This window comes from Equus quagga, chromosome 1, assembly GCF_021613505.1.
Source record: "Equus quagga isolate Etosha38 chromosome 1, UCLA_HA_Equagga_1.0, whole genome shotgun sequence".
NCBI lineage: Eukaryota > Metazoa > Chordata > Mammalia > Perissodactyla > Equidae > Equus > Equus quagga.
Window position 1 is genome coordinate 61,252,454 of NC_060267.1, and position 24,520 is coordinate 61,276,973.

At 39.2% G+C, this 24,520-nt stretch overlaps 1 protein-coding gene across 1 annotated transcript in view; it reads left to right on the plus strand.

The window, feature by feature from the left end:
* DCAF10 (DDB1 and CUL4 associated factor 10) overlaps positions 1 to 22,858 on the plus strand; it is a 53,278-nt gene extending 30,420 nt beyond the window's left edge. Inside the window, 4 exon segments of the mRNA XM_046685229.1 lie at positions 7,630 to 7,832; positions 10,165 to 10,278; positions 13,548 to 13,693; positions 14,521 to 22,858. Coding sequence (XP_046541185.1) covers positions 7,630 to 7,832; positions 10,165 to 10,278; positions 13,548 to 13,693; positions 14,521 to 14,889 — 832 coding nt within the window. The 3' untranslated portion in view covers positions 14,890 to 22,858.
* Positions 22,859 to 24,520: the final 1,662 nt, after the last annotated feature.

Sequence of the window (24,520 nt, forward strand, 5' to 3'; positions counted from 1 at the left end):
CGTCAGCAGGTCTCCACTGAATCAGCGGCAGGAGTCCTGAATGATCCCCAGGTCACGCGGCCCCTCACCCGCTCCTTCCCGACCCGCGCCGCAGTGATCGCAGACTCTAGGGGAGGGAGCGGTGTTCTCTCCTACCGTTCCAGCGCCTCCGAGGGTGTAAGCAAGGTTATGATCTCCGCCTTCTTGGTATTGTAGGTCTCTAACGAGCTGGCATTATGTTTATTCTCTGAAAGTCAGTTCTTCCAATCTTTTGTTGTATTTTGGAGGGGAGAGAATCCCGGGTCAGCTCACTCCGCCATTTTGCTCCCAGCATCCAATAAGATCAGTTTTATGCCATTATACTTGAAAACTTTGATGAAACAGTTTACTCAAGAAAAACTTAGCCAAACTGACCAAGGAAGAAATAGACAACCTGAAATAGACCTATTGTCAGGACTGATATTTAACCAATATGCATTGGTTCAGCTGAAATTGTTAAAACGTTGAACTTCTTTCACATTAATTGATGAATAGCACTGTTCCCAATCATCCCCAGGTGTCACGTCCTGGGGCCCTCTGCCTACCCAGCCCTTCCTCTAGGGATACCTCCTTCAAGATCGCCCCATGGTCTAAAGTCCCCCCACACAGTAGAGTAATTCCAGGACCCAGTTCCAGCACTGCCACCCGCATCAATTCTGACTGGCCAGTTTTCATGCACTGCTGCTTATTTAAATATTCTGAACATCACCTCTGCCATAGCCATTAAAGAAATGGAAAAAATCAATTAAAAACTATCTACTAATAAAATGGCAGGCCTATCAGTTTTACAGGTGACTTCTACCAAATATTATAAGAAATAAAACATTACAGTTTTATAAACTGTTCAGATTCCAGAAAAAAAAGGAATTCTCCTTACCTTATGTATGGAGCTAGTATAACCTTGATACCTAAACTCAACAAAAATAATATTAGAAGAAAAAAAATGAAAGGTCAATCTATAATATGAATGTAGATGCAAATATTCTAACTAAAAGGGGATTGAATCCTGTAAGATATTAATCAAAATATCATGACCAAGTTGAGTTTATTCAAGGAATGAAAAGATAATTTATCAATAGAAATTCTGTGAACCTAATTTATCAATTAACAGATTAAATAGATAAATCCATATGATTGTTTTAATCAAGGAATAAAATTCAACATTCAGTCATAATTAAAAACAAAAGAGGGGACATCATTACCAACATGATAGAGATTAAAAGGAATACAATGCAAAACTTTATGGCAACAAATTAGAAAACTTAGATAAACAAATACCTAGAGAATCACAAATTGCTTAAACTGACTCAAGAACAAATAGAAAATCTATAGACTTACAATCTATAGCAAGTAAACAAGTTGAATTTGTAATTTTAAAATCTTCCCACAATGAAAAGCCCAGGCCCAAAAGGCTTCACTGGTGAACTTTTACAGAATAAATAATACCAATCTTTCACAAACTCATCCAGAAGATAGAGGAGAAGAGAACACTTCCAACTTATTTTATGAGGCTAGTATTACTCTGATACCAAACCAGACAAACATCATATGAATAGAAAACTAGAGACCAGGCCTGGCCCCATGGCTGAGTGGTTAAGTTCATGTGCTCTGCTTTGGTGGCCCAGGGTTTTGCCAGTTCGGATCCTGGGTGCAGACATAGCACTGCTCATCAAGCCCTGCTGAGGCGGCTTCCCACATGCCACAACTAGAAGGACTCACAACTAAAAATGTACAACTATGAACCGGGGGGCTTTGGGGAGAAAAAGGAAAAATAAAATCTTCAAAAAAAAAAAAACTTAAAAAAAAAAAGAAAACTACAGACCAATATCCCTTAAAAAAAAAAATACAGAAATCCTGAACAAAATATTAGCAAATGAAACCTAGCAATGCATATATGTCACAACCAAGTGGAATTTATTCCAGGAATGCAGGGTGAGTTTAATATCTAAAAATCAATTAATGTAATATATCATATTAATAAAGGTCAAAACCCATATATAAGATCATCTTAATAAAGGCAGAAAAGTACTTGACAAAATCCAGCACCCGTTTGTGATAAAACTAGGAATAATAGGGAACCTCCTCAACTTGCTAAAGGACATCTATGAAAAGCCTATGGCTAAAATTATAATGTTGAAATACTGAATACATTCTCCCTAATATTGGGAACAAGGCAAAGGTATCTGCTCCAATCACTTTTATTCAACATTGTACTGGAGGTACAGCTGCACCAGAAGTGCAGTCAGACAAGAAAAAGAAATAACAGGCATCCAGATTGGAAAGGAACAAGTAAAAGTGTCTTCAAATGCAGAAAATATAATCTTGTATATAGAAAATCTTAAGGAATTAACAAAAGAAATACTAGAACTAGTAAACAAGTTCAGCAAGGTCACCAGATATACAAGATTAGTATACAAAAATCAATTAACAGTCCAAAAATGAGTGAAGAAACCAATTTCATTCATAATAGCATCAAAAAGAATAAAGTACTTAGGAATAGATTTAACAAAAGTAGTCAAGATTTGTACACTGAAAACTATACAACATTGCTGAAAGAAATGTAAGAAGATGTAAGTGAATGGAGAGACATTCCATGTTCAAAGATTGGAAGACACAAAATCATTAAGATGGCAATTCTCTCCAAATGAATCTATGGATTCAATGCAATCCCTATCAAAATTCCAGCTGCCTTTTTTGGACAAATTGTGAAGCTTATGCTAAAATTTATATGGAAATGCAAGTGACCCAGAGTAGCCAAAACAATCTTGAAAAAGAAGAACAAAGTTGGAAGACTCATAGTTCCTGATTTCCGAACATACTGCAAAGCCATAGTAATCAAGACAGTGTGTTGGGCCAGCCCAGTGGCACAGCAGTTAAGTGCGCATGTTCCGCTTCGGTGGCCCGGGGTTCGCTGTTTCGGATCCCGGGTGTGGACATGGCACCACATGGCAAGCCATGCTGTGGTAGGCGTCCCACATATAAAGTAGAGGAAGATGGTCATAGATGTTAGCTCAGGGCCAGTCTTCCTCAGCAAAAAGAGGAGGGTTGGCAGCAGATGTTAGCTCAGGGCTGATCTTCCTCAAAAAAGAAAAAAAAAAGACAGTGTGGTACTGGCATAGGATAGGCATATAAATCAAGGGAACAGAATTGAGAGTCCAGAAGTAAACTCTTGCATTATGATCAGCTAATTTTCAACAAAGGAGCAAAGATAATTCAATGGTTGAGGAAAGGATAGTCTTTTCAACAAATGATACTTGAACAACTGGATATCCACATGCAAAAAGATGAATTTAGACCCTTATCCCACATCGCAAAAATGAACTCAAAATGGATTTCAACCTGAATGTAAGAACTAAAACTATATAACTCTTAGAAGAAAACATGGGAGTAAATCTTCACGTGACATCAAAACACAGTTGATAAAATGGACTTCATTAAAATTAAAAAACTTTGCACATCAAATGACACCATTAAGAAAGTGAAAAGAGGGGCTGGCCCCGTGGCTGAGTGGTTAAGTTTGTGCGCTCCACTGCAGGCGGTCCAGTGTTTCTTTGGTTCAAATCCTGGGCGCAGACATGGCACTGCTCATCAAACCACGCTGAGGCAGCGTCCCACATGCTACAACTAGAAGGACCCATAATGAGGAATATACAGTTATGTACTGGGCGGCTTTGGGGAGAAAAAAGGAAAAAAATAAAATCTTAAAAAAAAAAAGTGAAAAGAAAAACTACAGAGTTGGAGAGAATATTTGTAAATCACATTTGATAAAGGATTTGTATCCAGAATATATAAAGAACTCTTGCAACTCACTTATATGTACACAAATAACTAATTTTATAAATGGGCAAAATATTTCTATAGACATTTCACCAAGGAAGATATACAGATGACTAATAAGCAAGCACATGAAAAGAATATCATTAGTCATAAGGGAAATACAAGTCAAAACCAAAATGAGATACCACTTCACCCCCACTAAGATGGCTTTAATAAAAAGCCAATAATGAGTATTGGTAAGAATGTGGAGGAACCAGAACCTCATAGATTGCTTGTAGGAATGTAAAGTGGTACAGCCACTTTAGAAAACAGTTTGCAGTTTCTTAAAATGTTAAACATAGAGTTACCATATGACCCACTAATTCTACTCCAAGATAACTGCCCAAGAGGAATGAACACATATGTCCACACTGAGACTTGTACATGAATGCTTATAGTAGTAGTATTCATAATAGCTCAACAAGGGAACCCATCCAAATATCTGTCAACTGGTCAATAATGGAACAAAATGTGACATACCTATACGATGGAATACAATTTGGTAACAAAGAGGAACAGTGTACTAATATGTACTACAACACAGATGAACCTCCAAAAATTATGCTAATTTTAAAAAGCCAAATCAAAATACCAGTTATTATATGATTCTGTTTATATGAAATGTCCACAATAGGCCGATCTATAGAGACAAAAGTAAATTAATGGTTGTCTGTGGCTGGGAGTAGAAACAGAGAGTGACTGCTAATGGGCAGGAGGGATTTTTTTAGGGGGATGAAAATGTTCTAAAATTGGATTGTGTTGATGATTCCACAACTCTAAATTTACTAAAAATCACTTAATTGTACACTTAAAATGAGTGAATTTTATGGTATGTAAACTATACCTCAATAAAGCTGTTGAAAAACCAAACCGTTAATTAACTAGAAATATAAAGAAACTCGTCAAAAGTATACCCTAAAACCTACAGCACATTTAAAAAGGGTAAAACTTTAGAAGTTTTCTCTATAAAATCAGGAAGGAAAACATGCTTGCTGTTACTACTTCTGTTCACCATTGTTTTGGGGTGGGGGGGTGGCAGGGTCCTAGTTGGTGCAGTAAAAGAAATAAATATATAAGGATTGGAAAGGAAAAAATTAAACTATATCATTCATAGATGGTATGATTGTCTAGATCAGGAGTTGGCAAATTGTTTCTATAAAGGACCGTGTAATAAATATTTTAGGTCTTGTGTGCTATGTGGTCTCTAAGCAGCCATGGACAATACATGAATGAGTGTGGCTGTCTTCCAGCAAACTTTCTACACAAAAACAGGCAGTGATCCAGATTTGGCCCATAGGCCACAGTTTTTTGACCCCTGGTCTATAAAGAGAACCCTAGAAATTCTGCTGATAAATTATCAGAATTAATAAGAGTTAAACCAAGATTGTTAGATATAAGATCAAAATGTAAAAATCAGTCTTGTTCCTATTCATCACAATAAACAACTTAAATTTTTTGAAGTATATAGTTTTTAGTACTGTAGTTTAAAATTTAATTGGTACACAGGAATAAATTCCAACAGAAGATTTGTATAAACTTTATGGAGAAAATTGTAAAATGAGTTAAGTCATTGTAAGACCTAAATAATGTCTATGGATGAGAAGACTCCTTTAAAACTACAATAAGGAAATTTTAAAAATAAAGAATATAAACTCATAAAGATGGGGAAATAGGAGAGGAAGCAATAACAATAAAATTTAGAATCTAGAAAGCAGGTAGATGAGTAGTAACTGACTTAGCAACTTACTTAAACCATTTGATTTAGTAAGTGCAAGAAAGCTGAATCTAAGCTGGCAGTGGGGAAAAGTTAAGAACTTAAGACAATTTGTACAATATCCTCGAAAGTCATAGGAACTGCGACTCTGGGTACTCTGAGGTCAAAGGGGTAGCTAAAGAAAGGATTCAAGCGAAAGATATTTAAGAACTTGTATTTCCTCCCTTAATCCATACTGTGAGTGATTGACTTCCTCCCATTTCAGCAAAAGTTTCAAAATTTATTCTCTAAAGAAGGTAAAATAGGGAATCTCTCTATTGAGGATGCCAGATACAGTTGAAAGCCTGAGTACCTTACCAAAATCAGGGAGATTGCATGACTGTATGCACGCTGAATATTGCACTCAGAGATCCTCAGCCTTCTTCCAGTTGAGGAGCCAAAGATGCTGACATTAGGAGTCCCTTCACCCTGTATCGTGAAGCTCAGGCCTACCCCTCTTCTCAGAGTCCCAGGCGGCTTTTTCGTTCCCCACTCTTAATTACCAGCAGACAGCCAAAGATAATCAGACCTGTGAGAAGAGCTTCTAATATAAAGACCTATGCAACTGGGGAGATATTTTGGAAGAAGTAGACACTGTATAGGGAGAGGAAAACTTAAAATTTTAAAAAGTCTATCAGTATCCTCAGAGAGATGAGAAAAGACATTGTGTGCTTGAAGCATTGAATGCTGACTGAAGGATGCAGCGATCCTTCAGAGGAGAGAAATGGAGGGGACTTTTAACGTAGTGGCATTGCTCTACTTCTTAACACTGGTGAGGAGTCACAGGTGTTCGGTTTTCTTTCAATTCTACATTTTTCATTTATGTACTTTTCTGTAGGTATGATACAGTTCACAATTTTAAAAATAATTAACAAAAAAAGGAAATAAAAAGAGGAATAAAAAAACATAAGCAAGGAATAAAAATCTATTCAAAAGACCAGACAGATTTGAAAAAGAGCCACATAGAACTTAAAGAAGTAAAAAAATGCAATTACGGAAATTGAAAAAAAAATAGGAGAAGGTCAAGTAGCAGATTAGACACGGCTTAAAAAAACAGATTGGAAGATAGAAATTGAAAAATTACCCAGAGTGCAACATATGGAAATGAGGAGCTAGAAAACATGAAAGAGCAATTATCAGACAAGGATAGTCAAATGTGAATGTTTCAGACATCTATTTGGAGCTCCAAAAGAATAGAGAAAATAGTTGAGAAGCATTATTGGACTAATGACAGAAAATTTTCTGGAAAATGTGAATAACATGAATCTTAAAATTTAGAAAGTAAAATGAATCCCAATAAAGATAAATAGAAAGAAATCCAAATTTACACATATCAAAGTGAAACTGCAGTACTGCAAAGACAAAGAGAAGACCAGACAGAAGGGGTAAAAAAAGATAAATTATCCAGGTAACAATTAGACTGATAGAAGACTTAGAAATAGCAACAGTGGAAGCCAGAGCTCAGTGGAATATTATCCTTAGTATTCAGAAGGAAGTAACTAGCAACCTAAAGTTATATGCTCAGCTAAACCTTTAATCAGAAGAGTGAAGTAGGGGCCACCCCGTGGCTGAGTGGTTAAGATCGTGCGCTCCGCTGCGGCGGCCCAGGGTTTTGTCAGTTCGGATCCTGGGCCTGGACATGGCACCGCTCGTCAAGCCGTGCTGAGGTGGCATCCCACATGCCACAACTAGAAGGACCCACAACTAAAAATGCACAACTATGTATTGGGGCGCTTTGGGGAGAAAAAGGAGAAATCTTTAAAAAAAAAAGAAGAGTGAAGCAAAGATTTTCAGAACTATAAAAAGTAAGAGAGTTTACCTCAACAAAGTCCTCCTTTTAAAAATATACTTCAGAAAGACAATAATCTAAAAGGGAAAGTTGGAGATGAAAGAAGGAATGGTGAGCAAAAAAAGATTGTTAATCATGTGTAAGCTAAGTATACATTGACTGTAAATTCTAGTTTGAAGGGCAAAAATCCGACTGTCACTGACTCCTTATCTTTATGATAACTCTAGGTTGTGTCGGTTTGATTCTTCTGCAGGTGTACAGAAGATGGGTGTCCGCATAAGAAGTTCTTTCACACACGTTTTCTCATGCGGATGAGATTAACACCAGATTGTTCCAAAATGTTGATCTCAACGTCCTCTGGATATCTCTTGATTCTGCATGATCTTGACTTAACCAAGTCTTTAGAAGTAGGCAGCTATCCCATTCTGAGAGCAAGAAGAACCACATCAAGTTCAGGTAAGCTTGTCTTTTTTGGTTAAAGAGTTTTCCAAAGAGTCTCAGACATAGGGATGTTACGTGTTTCCATTCTGATAATGATAGCAGGAAGATGGAAAGAAAATCAAAAGACATTCTTTGGAAGGCTCAGTGAGAGCTTTTTTCCGAAGGAAGTGTAAAGACCTATATGTATCTCTGACATAGCATTAATTTGTGCCTCTGTATCACAAATGATCTAGAAAGAATAAGTGCCAACTCTAAAAATATTTTCTTTTAGCTCTCTGCTAGCCATAAAAATCTTTCAACAGTATTTCTAAATCACTACTATCTCAAAAATTAGTGATGGCCCCCCAAAAAATTAAATTAAATTTTTAAATAAAGGGGGCTGGGCCGGCCCGGTGGTGCAGCGGTTAAGTGCGTACATTCCGCTTCGGAGGCCCGGGTTTCGCTGGTTTGGATCCTGGGTGCGGACATGGCACCACTTGGCAAGCCATGCTGTGGTATGCGTCCCACATATAAAGTGGAGGAAGATGGGCATGGATGTTAGCTCAGGGCCAGTCTTCCTCAGCAAAAAGAGGAGGGTTGGGATTGTAACCTATCAATAACTCAATAAAAAAAAAAAAAAAAAAGAGGAGGGTTGGCAGCAGATGTTAGCTCAGGGCTAATCTTCCTCAAAGAAAAAAAAAACATTAGTGATGGCACAAGGTAATATCAATCGTTTTAAGTCCTTCTGGAACCTAGCAGAGCTTTTAAGTTATGGTCAATAGAGAGTTTTAATTTTAAGTCTATCTTGTATCCTAACTTCCAGGTGTCCAGACACAGGTAGCTGGTGCCATCTTGTCTCATGACCCTGAAATATCCTCTTGCTAAAGCCCTGTTCCTTCTCCTGCTGCTGATTCCCTTAGACTTAAGTGAAATTGGGGCTCAGAAAAACTTATGCACTATAATTCATCTACATTTTGTGATATTTCATCCACCTTTCAGAAAAAGAGGGCTGACCTGGGAACATACCCATTATTTATAATACTGTGTTTATGAAGCAGAATCCAGAAAAAAAGACTTAAGCATTTGGAACACATAATGTTCATAAATTGCTGTTAAAAGCCAGCTTCACATGGTTGGACGCTTTCTCCTGTGTGTGCACAGGGCTACTTCTGAAGACTCCTTTGGGAACAGTCAGTCCTCACTGTACACGGTTGCCCAATTTCACTGCTAAAGTAGAAATTTAGGTTTTGTCAACTTACTTGCAGTGAAGGGATTTCATAAATATGCAAGTACAATCCTTTTAGATTCAGAGGTTTTTTTTAGGTTTAACATTAATAATCAACTTTAGCTTAGTGAGAAGTAGTGATTTAGAAGAGAAGGTCTAGTCAGAATTTTTTGACTCAAAAACCAAGATGATTTTCTGTCTTCTAGGGGTAATTCTGATGCTTAGTGACATCAAAGAGAATCAGATTAATAAGTCTCCACAGAAGTGTGGGGCCACTAGAAAAGCGTGATGATACAGAGTTTAGTATTTGGGGTAATACATCAAACTCAACTATCTGATATTCACTTTGTTTTATTTTGCCACAGATTTAATGTAAAGTATGTATTGCATTTCAAAGATAGTATTCACATAATTTCAAGAATACTAGTAGAAGTTTTTGCTGTGCTTTAAGAAGGATCTGTTCATGTTCTCAATAATGGGCATGTTGTTTGGACCCTATTCTAACATTTAACAACGGGCTGAACAGCTCAGTTTTCATTCTTACTAAATTTTCTTGTTTGATTTCATTACAGAAATGGAGAAACAAAGATGCTCCTTTGTTTGTTTAGTTTTTCATTTTTATTTCACTTAAGCAATTCATTGCTTAAAAAGTATAAAGGTATAAAAGGTTTTAGAAAGGGACTAGGCCTTAGATAAAACACTTCAAAGAGCTGTCCTGCCTACCTCAGTCTTAGTTATAGGCCAGTTTTTGTTTTTTTTTTTTTTTTTTGAGGAAGATTAGCCCTGAGCTAACATCTGCTGCCAATCCTCCTCTTTTTTGTGCTGAGGAAGACTGGCCCTGAGCTAACATCTGTGCCCATCTTCCTCTACTTTATTTGTGGGACGCCTACCACAGCATGGCTTGCCAAGTGGTGCCGTGTCCACACCCGGGATCCAAACCGGTGAAACCCGGGCCACCAAAGCAGAATGTGTGCACTTAACCGCTGCGCCACCAGGCCGGCCCCTATAGGCCAGTTTTAAGTAGACATGTACTTGCCATGTTTTACGTGGATTTTAACATTATGGTTCAAGTAGATGATTAAAAAGTTGAGACACTACCAGAGTTTTGCTACATTTATTGTCAGAACTTTTTGTATTTTCAAGATCTGAGCACTTCATCAAGTTCATCTGGACCTAGAGTTTCTGGTTCACCTTGTCATCATGGTGATTCTAATTCATCTTCTGAGAAACATATGTCACGAGCCTCCCAAAGAGAAGGTAGGTTAAAATTTGGATTTTATAATCTTACAATAGATTCTACCAAATAGCTTTCTTTAGTTTGGTTTTAATCTATAAAAATAAAAGCCAGTAAAGATGAGGCTATTCCTTGTTGCTCAGTCATCATTTTCAAAGTGCTAACCAGAGTCTGTAGGGTTGAATATCTTGGATTTAAATCTTTGTTGGAATTTGAGCTTCGGTTTTATTTCCTGGGCTTAGTTTAGTCTAGTTTGGAGAGGCAGTCATGTGCTGTATATGTTGTTTCAGTCAACTATGGACTGCGTGTAGGACGGTGGTCCCATTAGATTACTACCCTGTGGCCTAGGTGCATAGTAGGCTATACCACCTAGGTTTGTGTGAGTGCACTCTATGATGTTCGCACAATGACAAAATTGCCTAATGACGTATTTCTCAGAACGTATCCCCATCGTTAAGCGACGTATGACTGTAGTTGGGAAATGTAGATTCCAATCAAGGCTGCTGTGGAAATTAAATGAGATTATGCATGTGACAGTGCTGTATACACACAAGGGGATGAGTTTATCAGGGGCTTGTGAAAATCGCCTGGTTCCAGCCCAGGAGGCTTTTTGCTCTGCCATTTCCTTATCTGAGCAATACCTGACAGCCTCAGACAGGTTGTGGGATAAAGTGAGCTACAATCTGGCCTCACTCTGCTTTTGCCAGTTTTCCCCCAGCCAGTCTGGCAGAACTAGCTGCTTAGCCCATTCCTTCCACCCTCAAATTCAATGCTTTCTGCCTGTGCACATTTCACCTACCATCCCTCTCCGTACTAATCCACATCTAAGCTCTTAAACTGCACTTTTTGTTTGTCATCCTCTTTGTGGACTGATGGCCACATAGTTTTTTTTGTATTTTGGGTCAGCTTTTGGAGATAAGCATGTCTCCTACCTACATATTTAGGGGAGGGTCTATACATCAAACTTCTAATATGTTTTCCCTGGGTGACCTCACCTGATCGGTGCTCAGTAAATGCATACTTGATTATTTTGCATGACTACTTATGTGAGTAGGATGGTTTGAGAGCTCTTCCTAACCTAACCTAACCTATAGCCTATTCGCTCTCCTTTGGATGTTGAAGACTGTGATGTTTCACTTAAGGTTAAAAACTCCTCCTCTTAGAACTGATCGGTGGTTGCCAGGGGAAAGGGGGGTGGGGGGAGGGCACTAGGGGTGAAGTGGTGTAACTACAACATGACTAATAATAATGTACAACTGTAATTTCACAAGGATGTTAACTTTTATAACCTTAATAAAAAAAAAAAAACCAACAAAAACTCCTCCTCTTAAATTGAGAGACGCATGTCGAGATGTGTGACAGTTCTCCTTTGATTTGTAGCAGAAACTTCTTTTACAGATTCTACCTGTTCTTCTCCTTCTACTTTGGCCATGGGAAACGAGCCAAGGCTCTTAACAATCATTAAGAAAGATCTTTATTGATTAACTAAACCATCCATGAGAAAAAGAAACTTAATTTAAGAAGAATAGTTAACATGCTTGCCTGCTGCAGTGGTAAACCCAAAACCAGTTTCATGCTCTAGAGAGTTGGGAAGGGGAGAAGAGACGATGTATGGGGAACCTGGGCAGAGAGGGGTAGAGAATTAGGGAGTGGAAAGAGAGAACAAGGCGGGACTTACAGGTAAGATTGCTCTGAATGTTGGGAATCCTGGGTCTTCAGGTGTCAGAATATGTTAGCACCGTACTTTGGCAGATATAATAACTATATAGAGCGGAGGCTTTCAAACTCTTTTCAGGATTAGAACTCTGTTTTTGACATGAAATCTGCTGTGGATTCTTAGGGATGTAGCACAAGAAAAGTGGAGTAGCACCCACCCTGGTGGCCTAGTGGTTAAATTTGGCGCTCCGCTTCAGCGGCCCAGGTTCCATTCCCAGGCGCGGTCCTACACCACTTGTCTGTCAGTGGCCATGCTGTCGTGGCAGCTCACATACAGAAAGAGGAAGATTGGCCATAGATGTTGGCTCAGGGCAAATCTTCCTCAGCACACACACACAAAAAGTGGAGTAACTCTGTTTCAAGTGAAATTAGGAAGGCCCTTGACCCTCCACTCTTCCCCACTCCATCTCTACCCTGGACCTCATGTGGTTCCCACGTTTTGCCAGCTCTTAAGGAACTTCCAAGGAGCACAGCTCAAAAACCACTACTTACCTATTTAGAATGGGTTTGTTTTCTGCTTTTGTTATACACTTTCAAAATTAATTCTTGAAATAGGGGTTTGTTTTTCTCTAAAATTGTCATTAAAGTTCAATCACGTGTGAAATCATTATTTAGGTATAGTGTGGTTGTAATAATATAATTTAGCTTCACAGGTTTCCATCAATGCTGTAGTAATCTAAAGGGAATCTTTTAAAAGAAGATAACACGAGTACTTGAGAAATCATTCACAGAGGGTCTGACAGAGACAGTTCATTATCTTCAAAGCAGCTCCTTCCACAGGCAGAAAAGTGTTGAAATATTTCTCTTGATATTAAATTTCTAAGCTGCTTCCTTGTAACTTCTATGAAAGCGGTTCTTCACATACCTGAGGGGTATGACATACTCCTGTGAGTGACAGTGGCTTACTAAAGCAGTCACTTTCATTGGGGGCTAGGTAGGAGGAAATGATGGGCCATAGCTGAGTACCAGGAATATGTATCATTGGCAGTTTCTCCCACCACTTGTTTTGACATGTCTCTATGTGAGGTCTCCTCCCTTACTTCCAAAATTATAGGTCTATTTTTGTTTATAGTGCTGTCCTTAGGGGCCATAAGTTCTGCTCCTTTTACACATAATAGCCTTTTATTTATATACAGGCAAGCTTCAGGGCTTCCAAGTATTTCCTTCTCTGGACTAGAGAGCACCAGGTCCTCTGGGATGAGAATCATTATCTTTACTTTTCCAGATCCTTTTCATGTCACATAACTTTGATTCTTACTTAAAGAGCTTTCTGAGCTGTAGATCCAAATGAAAAGGACCCCTAATCAGCTTGAATGCCTTAGCCTTAGGTCTTCAGTGATTCCTGCTGCAGGAAGTTGGATTCTTTAGTTCTAGCCATACCCTCCCCCATACCCCACCCCAAAGACACACTCACATCCCAAACACTTAGGGACACCATGTTAGTCTACATGTGGTAGCATAAGGGGCAGATGAAGGAATGAAAGCATGGGGGATGGCTGCCAGAAATGAGCGCTTTGGTGAGCTGCCTTAGTCCTTTGGTAATACAAATCCCATGTCCAGTTTTTTTGTATCTCAGGAGTTGCACCACGAAATAGTCTTGAAGTCTTAACCCCCGAAGTTCCTGGTGAGAGAGACCGTGGAAACTGCATCACATCCTTACAGCTGCACCCCAAAGGCTGGGCCACTCTTCTTCGGTGCTCAAGCAACACTGACGATCAGGAGGTATGGGCAGCAGCACTCTACCTTCAGCAGCGCCGGTGGAACAAATTGCCCTCGCCCTGTGTGCTCAGGGGATCTTCATCCCTTGAAAACCCTTCTTCCTCCTCTCCGGCCTGGCTGTGGCAAGCTGGGCAGTACTGTAGGGCAATCAGCAGCTCAGATTGTGCCCATCTTCTTAATTCTTGCCTCCTTCATCTCATTGTAAAAAAAACCCTTATCTGGTAAACATAGGACTGAGATGTTTCAGCTAAGCTGGCTAAATGTGAGGTTTTGCTAAGGCAATTGAGTATTATAATTTTCTCTTTTTAAAAACCAGGGCAAATTTTGGGAAAGGACTAAACTGATGACTAGGGGAAAAGGCCTTCTATGACCTTGTGATTCTCATCGCTCTGGAAAGCAGGAGTCCTCCAAGGATCTCATTATCTCTAGAAGCCACAACTGAAAGAAAGAGAGAAGAGCCTTTGAAGTGTGTAGGAGGAGAGGTATTCTAGGGCTTGGGTGTCTGAGCCCTGGAATTTTTTAAATATCAAGATTGTTGCTACTCTCAGAAAAGGGAATTATTACTACAGAAATCACAGCAGCCTCAGGGAGTAAAAGGCTCAAAGTGTCACAGCATAGAACAACCTTAGCTTATGAAGATAAGAAGGGATGGGTCCGACGAATTTTGTTAGTTGGGAGGGAGGTCGCATTCATCTGTGTGATTTCTTGCAACAATTCTGTGGCTTTGGCATTCTGTTGAGCTTTTTTAAAAATCTCAATATTTTTAAAAAATATCTGTAGCACTATTTGGGGCTCTCTAACTTTGGTTTGTGTCTCTTCTCTCCCCTTAGTGGACTTGTGTCTATGAATTCCAAGAAGGAGCTCCTGTGCGACCTGTCTCCCCTCGCTGTTCTCTACGACTGACTCATTACATTGAAGAAGCCAATGTAGGCAGGGGCTATATCAAAGAACTTTGCTTCAGCCCTGATGGGCGAATGATTTCTTCCCCACATGGCTACGGGATTCGCTTGTTGGGATTTGACAAACAGTGCAGTGAACTTATTGACTGTCTGCCCAAAGAAGCCAGTCCCCTGCGGGTGGTCCGCTCTTTGTACTCGCACAACGATGTGGTACTGACCACCAAGTTCTCTCCAACACATTGCCAGATTGCCTCAGGGTGCCTTAGTGGGCGGGTTTCTTTGTATCAGCCAAAGTTTTAGGCACAATTTACATCAAATAAGGAGCTCTTCTGGTGTTTAACTTACAAATTACTTCAATTTACGTGAAGTATTTTCTTTTTAGAAGATCTTAAAAGTTTGGATGAAGATCCTGGTTCTTATGGGTCCATGAAGACATCTGTGACCTGAGTCCTTGATCCTCCAGCGTCATAGGGGCAGCGCCAAGTTAGACTCTATGCAGCAGCATCTTTTGCAGCATTCCTCTCCTCCTGCTGATCTGCGCCACTCAACTCCAGTTCTTCTGGGTATTTTGCATGGTCGCTCTTGTCAAGTTTCTTTTTTTAAAAAATTTTTCTGATGTTGGTGTGAATTTTGTGGACATTTGGCAGTTTGATTGGGGTAGGAGAAACCCGTGACACTAGTATTGAATAAAACCCAGAAATCTGATGTTGGCATACTGGATGTTGAAAAAGAAATTTCATCTTCACTTATCGGTATACTTGGCCTTTTAAAGTTGCTGTTATGTTTCTCTATAATGAGCACAGATAATGGCATTATTATCATAACTGTTAGATAGTCTTGCAACAAAATGTCTTTTAAGTTTCCTGTTAAAATTATACATATTTTTTCACCATGAGAGGGATCTTGTTGTGAAATTCTAGAAAAAGTATTCACTTCTCTTTGTAATTTACTTGTATGAATTTAAAAATCTCTAGCATGTGTCCTTACTTGGTGTTTTGTTCCTGTCAACGGCATTAGAAAGGAAAAGAGAAGGAATGGGCTTTGGTCATTTCCGTTGTATAGAAGAGGATTTATTTAGTAGATGTGTACACTATCTGGCTACAGAGTGATGAGAACAGTGTGGCTCAGATTTTCTGTTTTCTCTGCCAGATTATTTGAATCAGACATGATGACGAGTTAGAGTATTAGGGTGGAGGGGAATCAAGAATAAAGAGGTCGTTTTACTCATCTTTCTTCCTTAGCCAAGTGGCACAAGCTCACTCTCTCACCGCTAGTGAGAGGAGAGCTGCAGGCCTCTTCAAGCTGTTGTCATAACGATGATGTCAGTGACTTGCATGTCAAGGCTACGAGCTGATATGGAGACCTTTCTCCGTGTTTTGTTATGGAACACAGCAAGTAAAAAACATCGGGCAAAGGTCCAGCACGGGCTGGCTGCTCTGCTGAAGCAGCTTTTTTCTGGTCTCCTCTGCACTGCATGGTGTATTGTGTTTAGAAAGGATTTGCCAGAGGCTAGATTAATTTAAAGCACTAGCTAGTTTTTCCCTCTTAGATCACATTCTCTTAGGCCAGTTTCTCAAACATTAGGGTGAAAAATACAGAAACCTGGCCCTCACCTTAGGAGGTTCTCACTGAGCCAAGGAAAGGACAAGAAGCTATAATTTTAACAGGAACCCCAAGAAATCTTTATTCAGGTGGTCCCTGGATCACAGTTTGAGAAACACTACCTTAAATATCAGTAAATACTTCTGTACTCATCAGGTGCTTAACATAACTCCCAGAAGGTGTTTTGATTATTAAGAAAATAATAATAAGTAAATGAAAGCAATTTAAGAGGTAGAAAATAACTTAAAATTGAATCAATCTCATTATTTGATGAATGAGAGAAATTAAGTGACTTGCCTAAGGTCATCCTGCAAAAATTAGTGGCAAAATTAGGATTTGAATTCAAGTCTCCTAATTCCTTGCTCAGGGCAATTTCTACTGTAGTATGCTGGCTGTTAAAACAATGACTTTGTCCTTAAATTGTTTTATTGTGAATACCCTTAAACTAGCCAATAGATTGAAAAAGGAAGGCCTGGGAGTAGATGCTGAGAATTGCAGCCATAAGAAGAAGAGTATTTTACATCTTATAGAAATGTTTAAGCAACCCAAATATGTGAATAAAAATGACATTTCTTTGTAGGACCTACCACCCAGCCGTTCACACACATGTATAGAGGTTACATCTCACTTGGAACAGTGTTGGCTCTAGGAGAAATTTTTTAAATTATGTCATTTTACCATCGATATTAAAAAAATTGGAAATTTTTCCATCATCAAAAATATTACCACAAAGCATGGTGAAAACACAGGTTTGCCATAAACTTTTTTAAAAAGCACTTATTTAAAAGAAAATAAAATTTTGGAGGCAAAAACACCCAATGTTGACATTAAAAATAAGCTACTAAGTACAATGATTATATTGATAATCAAAAGAAGCTTCCATGAATTGCATCCCCTTTGGAGAGAGAGTTCCATGTCAGCTGTGGGCCCACGTGTTGCCCAGCGCTGAATTTCAGTCCATAGTTCTTTAACCACTATCATGTGCCTGTCATGTGCCAGATAAAGTACACACCTTGCTACTAACCCTCATAAAAACCTTGCAAGGTAGGGGGCATGAGTACCAGTTTACTTTGGAGGAAATGGGGGGTTAGAAAGTTTAAGTGATTTGCCTTAGGACACAGAGCTGGCATGGGTGGCAGCATGGGGATTCAAACCCACGTCTGTTGGAGTCCAAAGTCTGTGCTCACTACTCTACCACTTTGTTCTTTAGTTTGTAAAGGATGGTAAACTGGCATGTTAATTTACTTGTTTAGAATCCTCTGGAAGTTCTTTATTACAGAATTGGCTTATCTTCTGCATCATGTAAAAGAACATTTACAAGATGGACAATTTCCGTTAGAATTAATACCATAAACTGCAGGGCATACATACAGTCCATTCCTAACAAAAAAACCCCAAGCAGGATAAGCAGCTATAAAATAAAGAAAAATGGAGAATAAACAGCCTTGTATAAAAATAGAGCCACGCAGATAAGAATTAAAAATTAACAGCCAGCAAACTCAACAAAACAACCTTTGTCTTCTTTGAGGTATGGTCATGATAAAAAGTCATCAGGGACATTAATCAAAGAATCAAAGGGCATCAGGAATGCTATACTATTGGAGGAAATTACATCTTACCATTTCATAGTCCCATTTCACTTAGAATATAAAATCTAAACTGGTGTTTTTTACCCTAAATTTTATTTAGTCATTTTTTTCCTGATAATTGGTAAATATATCATAATTGGTAATGTGGTATAATTGTTGGTAAATGCATAAATTATACCTCTGTTTTAAAAAGCTTTCTGCAGAACAGTATATTTATGGCAATGCTGTTGAATGAGTTCAGGAATATGAAATACACAGCAGTTCCTTATTTTCAACTGTGAAAATGAAGTGGCTAAAGCAGAAGAGACCTCTATTTTAATCTTTTGAAAACATGTGTGGTCTGTCTTCTCGAAGCCCAAAGAACATGTATATTTTGTTATTTCTCCTTGTTACATCCCTGAGGTTATACCAAAAATTTTAGGAAAACAAGCAAGAAAAAGGTAAATTACATGTTCCCCGCTCCTCTGTCTAGAACCAAGATCACATTATATCATTGTTAAAGTTTTGTTTTCCAGAAAGTGCAATATAGGAAAAACACTCTGAGAGTCTTTTAGCAGCCTAGTGTTTCTGCTGTTAGTCAGCATGTATGGCACTGGCATCCGTAGGTCTCTGTTCAGTTTGTGTTTAGCGGGAGAAATAGTCTGATAGGCTGATAACCGACTGATGACAATCATCCCCAGTTACTGACCAGCAGTCACTGAGAACCATGAAAATTCACTCAGTGACACCCTGTGTTGCTCATGAAGGAAAGCAGAGAAATGAATTTTGGGGTAGCTAGTGCATATCTCTTAAGTGCCAAAATTTGAAACTTGTGATTATTTTTGATGCGCGTCTTTCAGATGTGTTAGTATACCTCCCTGCCTTCTTAAACAGCATGCTCAGTATAATTCACTTTTTCATGATGAAAAGGATTCATGTGTTATTACAGAAAGTATTCATGTATTGTTACAAATGCCCATTGAGCTCTGATGTCTGTAAAATACTTCATAAAATGTAAAGGGCTATAACAAATATGAGTTAATCTCACTTATTATAAAGTGATTCCCTCAGCCCTGAGGTAGGTAGAATCATTTGCCTCAGATTACTGGCATTTCGTTTAATTTAAAAATTTTTATATCTGCTAAGTAGTTTGTTCTGTCTCCTACCACCCTGTCAATATGCCTGCCTCTAACAGGCTCCGCTCCCTTCTGCTGTGCTGTGTTCCTCTGTTAGGAGCTGGGGCACGAGACAGCCGAGCTGCTCAGTGTGCACAGAGCTGGACGAGCTCCCGCGCACAGGCTTTGAGCCAGCTCTCCTGGTTGCCTACCACCTTTCTGACAGGTTCACAATAACCGTCTGGATAATAGGAGTTCCCAGTTAAAGCCTAGGCTAGTGATTTTCTCCGTTGCCACTAAGTAAAATACGACAAACTAATGATGCTGCTGGGTTAAGTAATAAACAGCAATCTACCAAAGTGTGCAAAGCAACAGCACAGGCTCTGTATTTGCACGGGCTCTTTCATGCTTTCAAGAAAAAAGAAGAGTGCAGGGGAAAAAAAACCAGTGACAATAAACTCCAGATGGACTTAGTATTTTTGATACCATTAAACTTTGTCAATAACCATTAAATATATCCTTAAATTATCACACGTTGTTGCAAATGAAAATTCTCAAAAGCAAAGTCTCAAATTGACCTGTATGCTGCTCGCTTTAGCTGTAAATGAACCAGTGATAGAAATGTGTTTTATCAAAAGCTCCAAGGAACCCTCTTACATACACACACCTCCTGTATGTATGTGTATATAAATGTCACTATAAATGAAAATGTCACCCAGAGATAATAAAATAATTTTTAAAATTTAAATCTGGTCCAAAGTATTTAAAATAGAATTTTCAGCTTTCCTTCTTCCTCATTTAGCTTTCATGTTTTTTACATTAAAGGTTGAATCTATGAATTTTCTTTTAAATTTCACTGCATCGACCATTTCCAAATTGTGCTCTCTGGTAATTTTAGATTCACATTTTCAGGAAATATGGAGTGTTCCAGATAATATACTAGACACTAGAACGTTTTCTCACTAGGTTCCAGGTGCTAAGTTCTCAGGGTAGACTCGCAGCTCCGTGAGGGCAGGGGACGTCTTTCTCCCAGGGCCAGTGCAGGAGGGGACAGAGTCGTCATTCAGTGAATATTTGTTAAATGAATCAAATGAACATCACCATGTGGCTTCACGTTCCCAGGAAGCTAGAATGTGCTGTGCAAATTATTCAGTACTAGCGGAATCCATCATTTATTATTACAATGAACAGACTGTATTCATCAGAGTAAGATTTTTTCCTGACCATAATGTCAGAAAAACTAAGCATTTCTCATTGATTTGGAAAACTGCAAGACTCAGGTTTTCCTTCAGCAGACACCTGACTCCCTGCCGTCTGCCTGGTTCAGTGCTAGGGGCTCCAGGGACAAAGACAACTGCGGTGTTGGTCTTCCCGAGCTGCGGCTGAAATAGCCTCAGGCAGGGCTGGCTCCATGGGGTGTGACCTGTGCAGTGAGAGCGGCCTGCACCGAGAAGGGCCGCAGGCTGGGTTTAATGCTCTGCTGGAGCAGTCTTGAAAGTGTTCATTTTTGGAACAAGAGGCTCACAATTTTATTTTGCACTTGGCTCACAAATTATGTAACTGGTCCTGCTTGAATAGCACTCTTTGACATGGCGGAAATCAGCACTATAATATCTTCTATCTACCTTGTAGTAAAGATGTTCACATTCACTGAAAACTAGCTATAAAGGGAAAGATTTAGCAAAAGAACTTCTAAAATCTGAAACTAAAACTACCTCCCTCCCACAACTTTTTAACAAATAGATGTTCTTCATTTCAGAATTAGAAAAGCTTTCTAAAAATGAAATGGGCTTTTACCTTTTCAGCTGAATTGTTTTGAGTTTTTCAAATGGGTGAATGTAGAGCTGTAGGTGAATTTATTTTATCTACGTACATACCTACATACAATTTTAAGGTTTTAATACACATTTTATTAACACATGCACTATTTTGGTATAAGTCTACCTCATAATGTGCTTTTAGAAAAATAACTGCTACTTTGAAACATGTGACACACTTTTTGTGTGTGGTTAACCTGTTTAAAAGGTTGATGGCAAACTTGCATTTAGGAGTAGTTCGAAAATTTGTGTTCAAATTGCTTCGGTGTTCATTTCTAGACCAGAATCCAGCCTAAGGCTGGGGCAGAGGCAGGGGCTCAGTGGTTCGTGTCAGTGATAGTCTAAACTTTTCTGATCATGTAACCCCTATCAGAAAAAGTTAGAGAATACACCCCAAGTTTTGATTATTTTAAATTATATATATATACTATACTAATTTATTATGTACATTATAAAACAGGTACAGAGAAAAGGAAATTTTAAAAGGATAAGATTTGAAAACAATCACAGTCCTACATGACCTCCGGCACTCCCAGGGGTCCCCTCGTGCTCCCACCGGGATGTGCACGCTTCATTGTGTCAAGGCCACTATTCTAAAGCACAGAATTGGCATTTTACACTGAAAACACATTTACTAAGATCCAGTCCACATCCATCCACTAACGTTCTGGCCATTTACAAGTTTGTTGGATATGAATCATGTTTTGTAGAGTTGTATAAATTAGTTCTTTATTCAGTGAAAATTGCACTCATATCAATAGGAAGCATAGTTGATAAATTTTTACTTTTGTTGTTGAGCTGTACACAGTGATTGGTTCTTGAATAGATAAACTCGGGACACGCCGTTTTTCAGGGTTCCTTAGAATGACATTTTCCTGTTGTATTATTTAACAGTGTGATTGGTCATTCATTTTACTGCACTATGTTAATTCACCAGGAAAATAACAGTCATATTTGGGACACTCTTTTTTTGGGGTAAGTCACTGAAGAGAAAAATAGAGGGAATCCCTTTCAATTCTGATTATTTTGTGAAATTAATCATTTAGTTAAACATAACACTAATTATCACCATTTCAGTTACTTCTATGACCGATATATTTTGGGCTATTTAAAAAGTTTTTTATTTTAAAGGAAACAATTATTTGGCATGCAATACTACTAATGAATTAACGATTTATATTAGTTTCCTATTAGTGATGTAACAAATTACCACAAACTTAGTGGCTAAAACAACACAAATTTCCGTCCACTGTTTTCCTCTAGGCCCTTCCCTTCCGGCAAGGGACGTGAAAAGTGCTGCTCAAATTCTGCCATTAGAATCACCTGGAGGGGTTGTGAACAGATTGCTGGGTCCACCTCCAGAGTTTCTGATTTCTAGGTCTGGGGTGGGAGACCCCATTTTGCATTTCTAACGTTTCCAGCTGATGCTGTAGGTCTGGGGACCACAGTTTGAGAACAAGAGATGCAGAAAATGCAGTTAGGGTTTAGATTTTTTGGATGACAGATCCCATGAATCTCTCCGTAGATAAAGGAAGCCAGTTCAGAGAACATCTTCACTTCGGAGACTGGTCTAGATGGACGACAGTGCGTCCTCAGCTCTGCCATTCTCAGTACCTTGTCCAGTTGGCACTCCTCCAGCAAGAGCTGACTTCCCTAATTTAACAGGACATTTAAGTTACTGAGCAGTTAATGAAGTCAGGTCATCTTACCTTCTCAGGAGCAGACCTGGTGCCGTGTGGCTTCCAACTCAAGAAGAGGCGGCTGCTCCAGCAGTGCACACTCTGGGGAGTGAGCGTCAACACTGCACCTGTCGCTCACAATCAATCCAGAAAGGGAGCAACTGAAACTTTAACCAGGGCAGACACAACTCAGAACATCTTTTTAACCTTTTTCTGGGAAATAGCTGTTTCCATCGAGAGCCATTTAAATTATGGGTACATTCGACTTCTGCGTGGATGTTAACTTGCAAAAGCCCTTCACTATAAAAGATGAGTTTTTGTCTGGGTGAAATGAAGGATCCAAATTTCAATGTGAAAGGATTACTTTTTAAAAGTTAAATACAAAGTATCAGATCTGTTCTGAATACATTCTATTTATTCTTAAGCAGTTATTACCTACATAGTTTGTGTGTGTGTACTTAATAAATGTATTTAATTAAAAGAAGGATTTCCTGGCATTTATTGAAAATTGCAGCGTATTGGCAGGAAAATCAATGCTCCCTACCCTGGTCCCTTCGTGGGATGGGTAGCCCCCTCACCTCTGGGGCAGTCTTAAGAAAAAATAAGTTGATTAGCCCCTATTTTACCCACCAGCCCTGTCACAGTCTGTGGGGGGTATTCTGGGCCTGAGCAAGGGAGGAGGTGGCTGCCATATCATGATGTTTAGTGGGAAGATGAGTGAACTACCAGGCCATCGGCTAGGGGTCCCCTCTAACGAGTATTTCGGCAGTATCCTCCGACTTCATGGCAGGATAAGGATAACGATCATAGGCAGGATAAAAGAACGACACTGAGTTTCCCTATATATTGCTGACAGCAAATATTGTGATAACTCCCCTAAGGATTTTTCTCAATATTTTATTATGAAAATGTTCAAATATACAGCAAAGTTGAAATAATTTTACAGTGAACATCTGTTGACCAAGATTCTACCATTAACATTTTGCTATGCTTATCATTTATCTGATACTCTGTCCATCAATCCATCTTCCCTTTTTTTGGTGAGGAAGATTTCCTCTGAGCTAACATCTGCTGCCAATCTTCCTCTTTTTTGCTTGAGGAAGATGAGCCCTGAGCTAACATCTGTGCTAGTTTTCCTCTATCTTGTACGTGGGTCACCACCACAACATGCCTTGATGAGTGGTGCAGGTCTGTGCCCAGGATCTGAACCTGCAAACCCAGGCCACTGAAGCAGAGTGCACTGGACTTCACCACCACGCCATCAGGCCAGCCCCCAATCCGTCTTAATTTTTGATGTATTTTGAATGAATTGAGATATCTGTACCCATCCTTCTAAAATGCCTCAGCAATACATATCACTAGTGGAATTCAGTATTTTTTTGTTGTAAAATTTCCATACAATGAAGTGCACAAATATTAACAGTGTGTTTGCTAAGGTTAGACAAATGTATACAATTGTGTAACCCACACCCCTATCAAGATACTGTCATCACCCCAGAAAGTTCCCTCATGCCCCTTCCCAGTCTCTTCCTCTCCCTCCCAGATGCAGCCACTGTGTTTTTCCCACCATAGATCCGTGTCTTCTGGAACCTCACGTAAATGGAAGCGTACGTTCTGTATCCCCCATGGTGACTGATAAAGACAAATTCCTAAGAAATTCTAAGTGTCTCTGAAACAGGGAGAATAATAGTGATAAAGACACCATCTGGGATCAGATTGATTCATTCATTGAATAGGTATTTATTATGAGAACCTCTAGTCTGTGGACACAAAGGTCAGAAAGACAGCCCCTGCCCTCAGGGAGCTCACAACACCTTGAAGGATGCCGCACAGATGCGGAGGGAGCGCCAGGCAGGGACGCCACCACATGCTGCAGGACACCTGCCTGGCCTGCGAGCCGGCAGCGAGGCAAGAGAACGTTCCAGTTTTACTTCAGATCTGCTCTCAGGGGCCTGATGCTCTGTATTTTCCACGAACCTGGAATCTTATCACTCAAAATGATTTTGCTGAAAAGGGCTGTTTGACAGTACTGAGCAGATATAAGGCAAATTGGCTAAACAAAGTCACTAAGGAAGAAACTATAAAAGGCACAAATTGAAATTATTAGGTTTTCTGTTTTTCTCTAGTTGGAGTTGATATAAACCCAAATA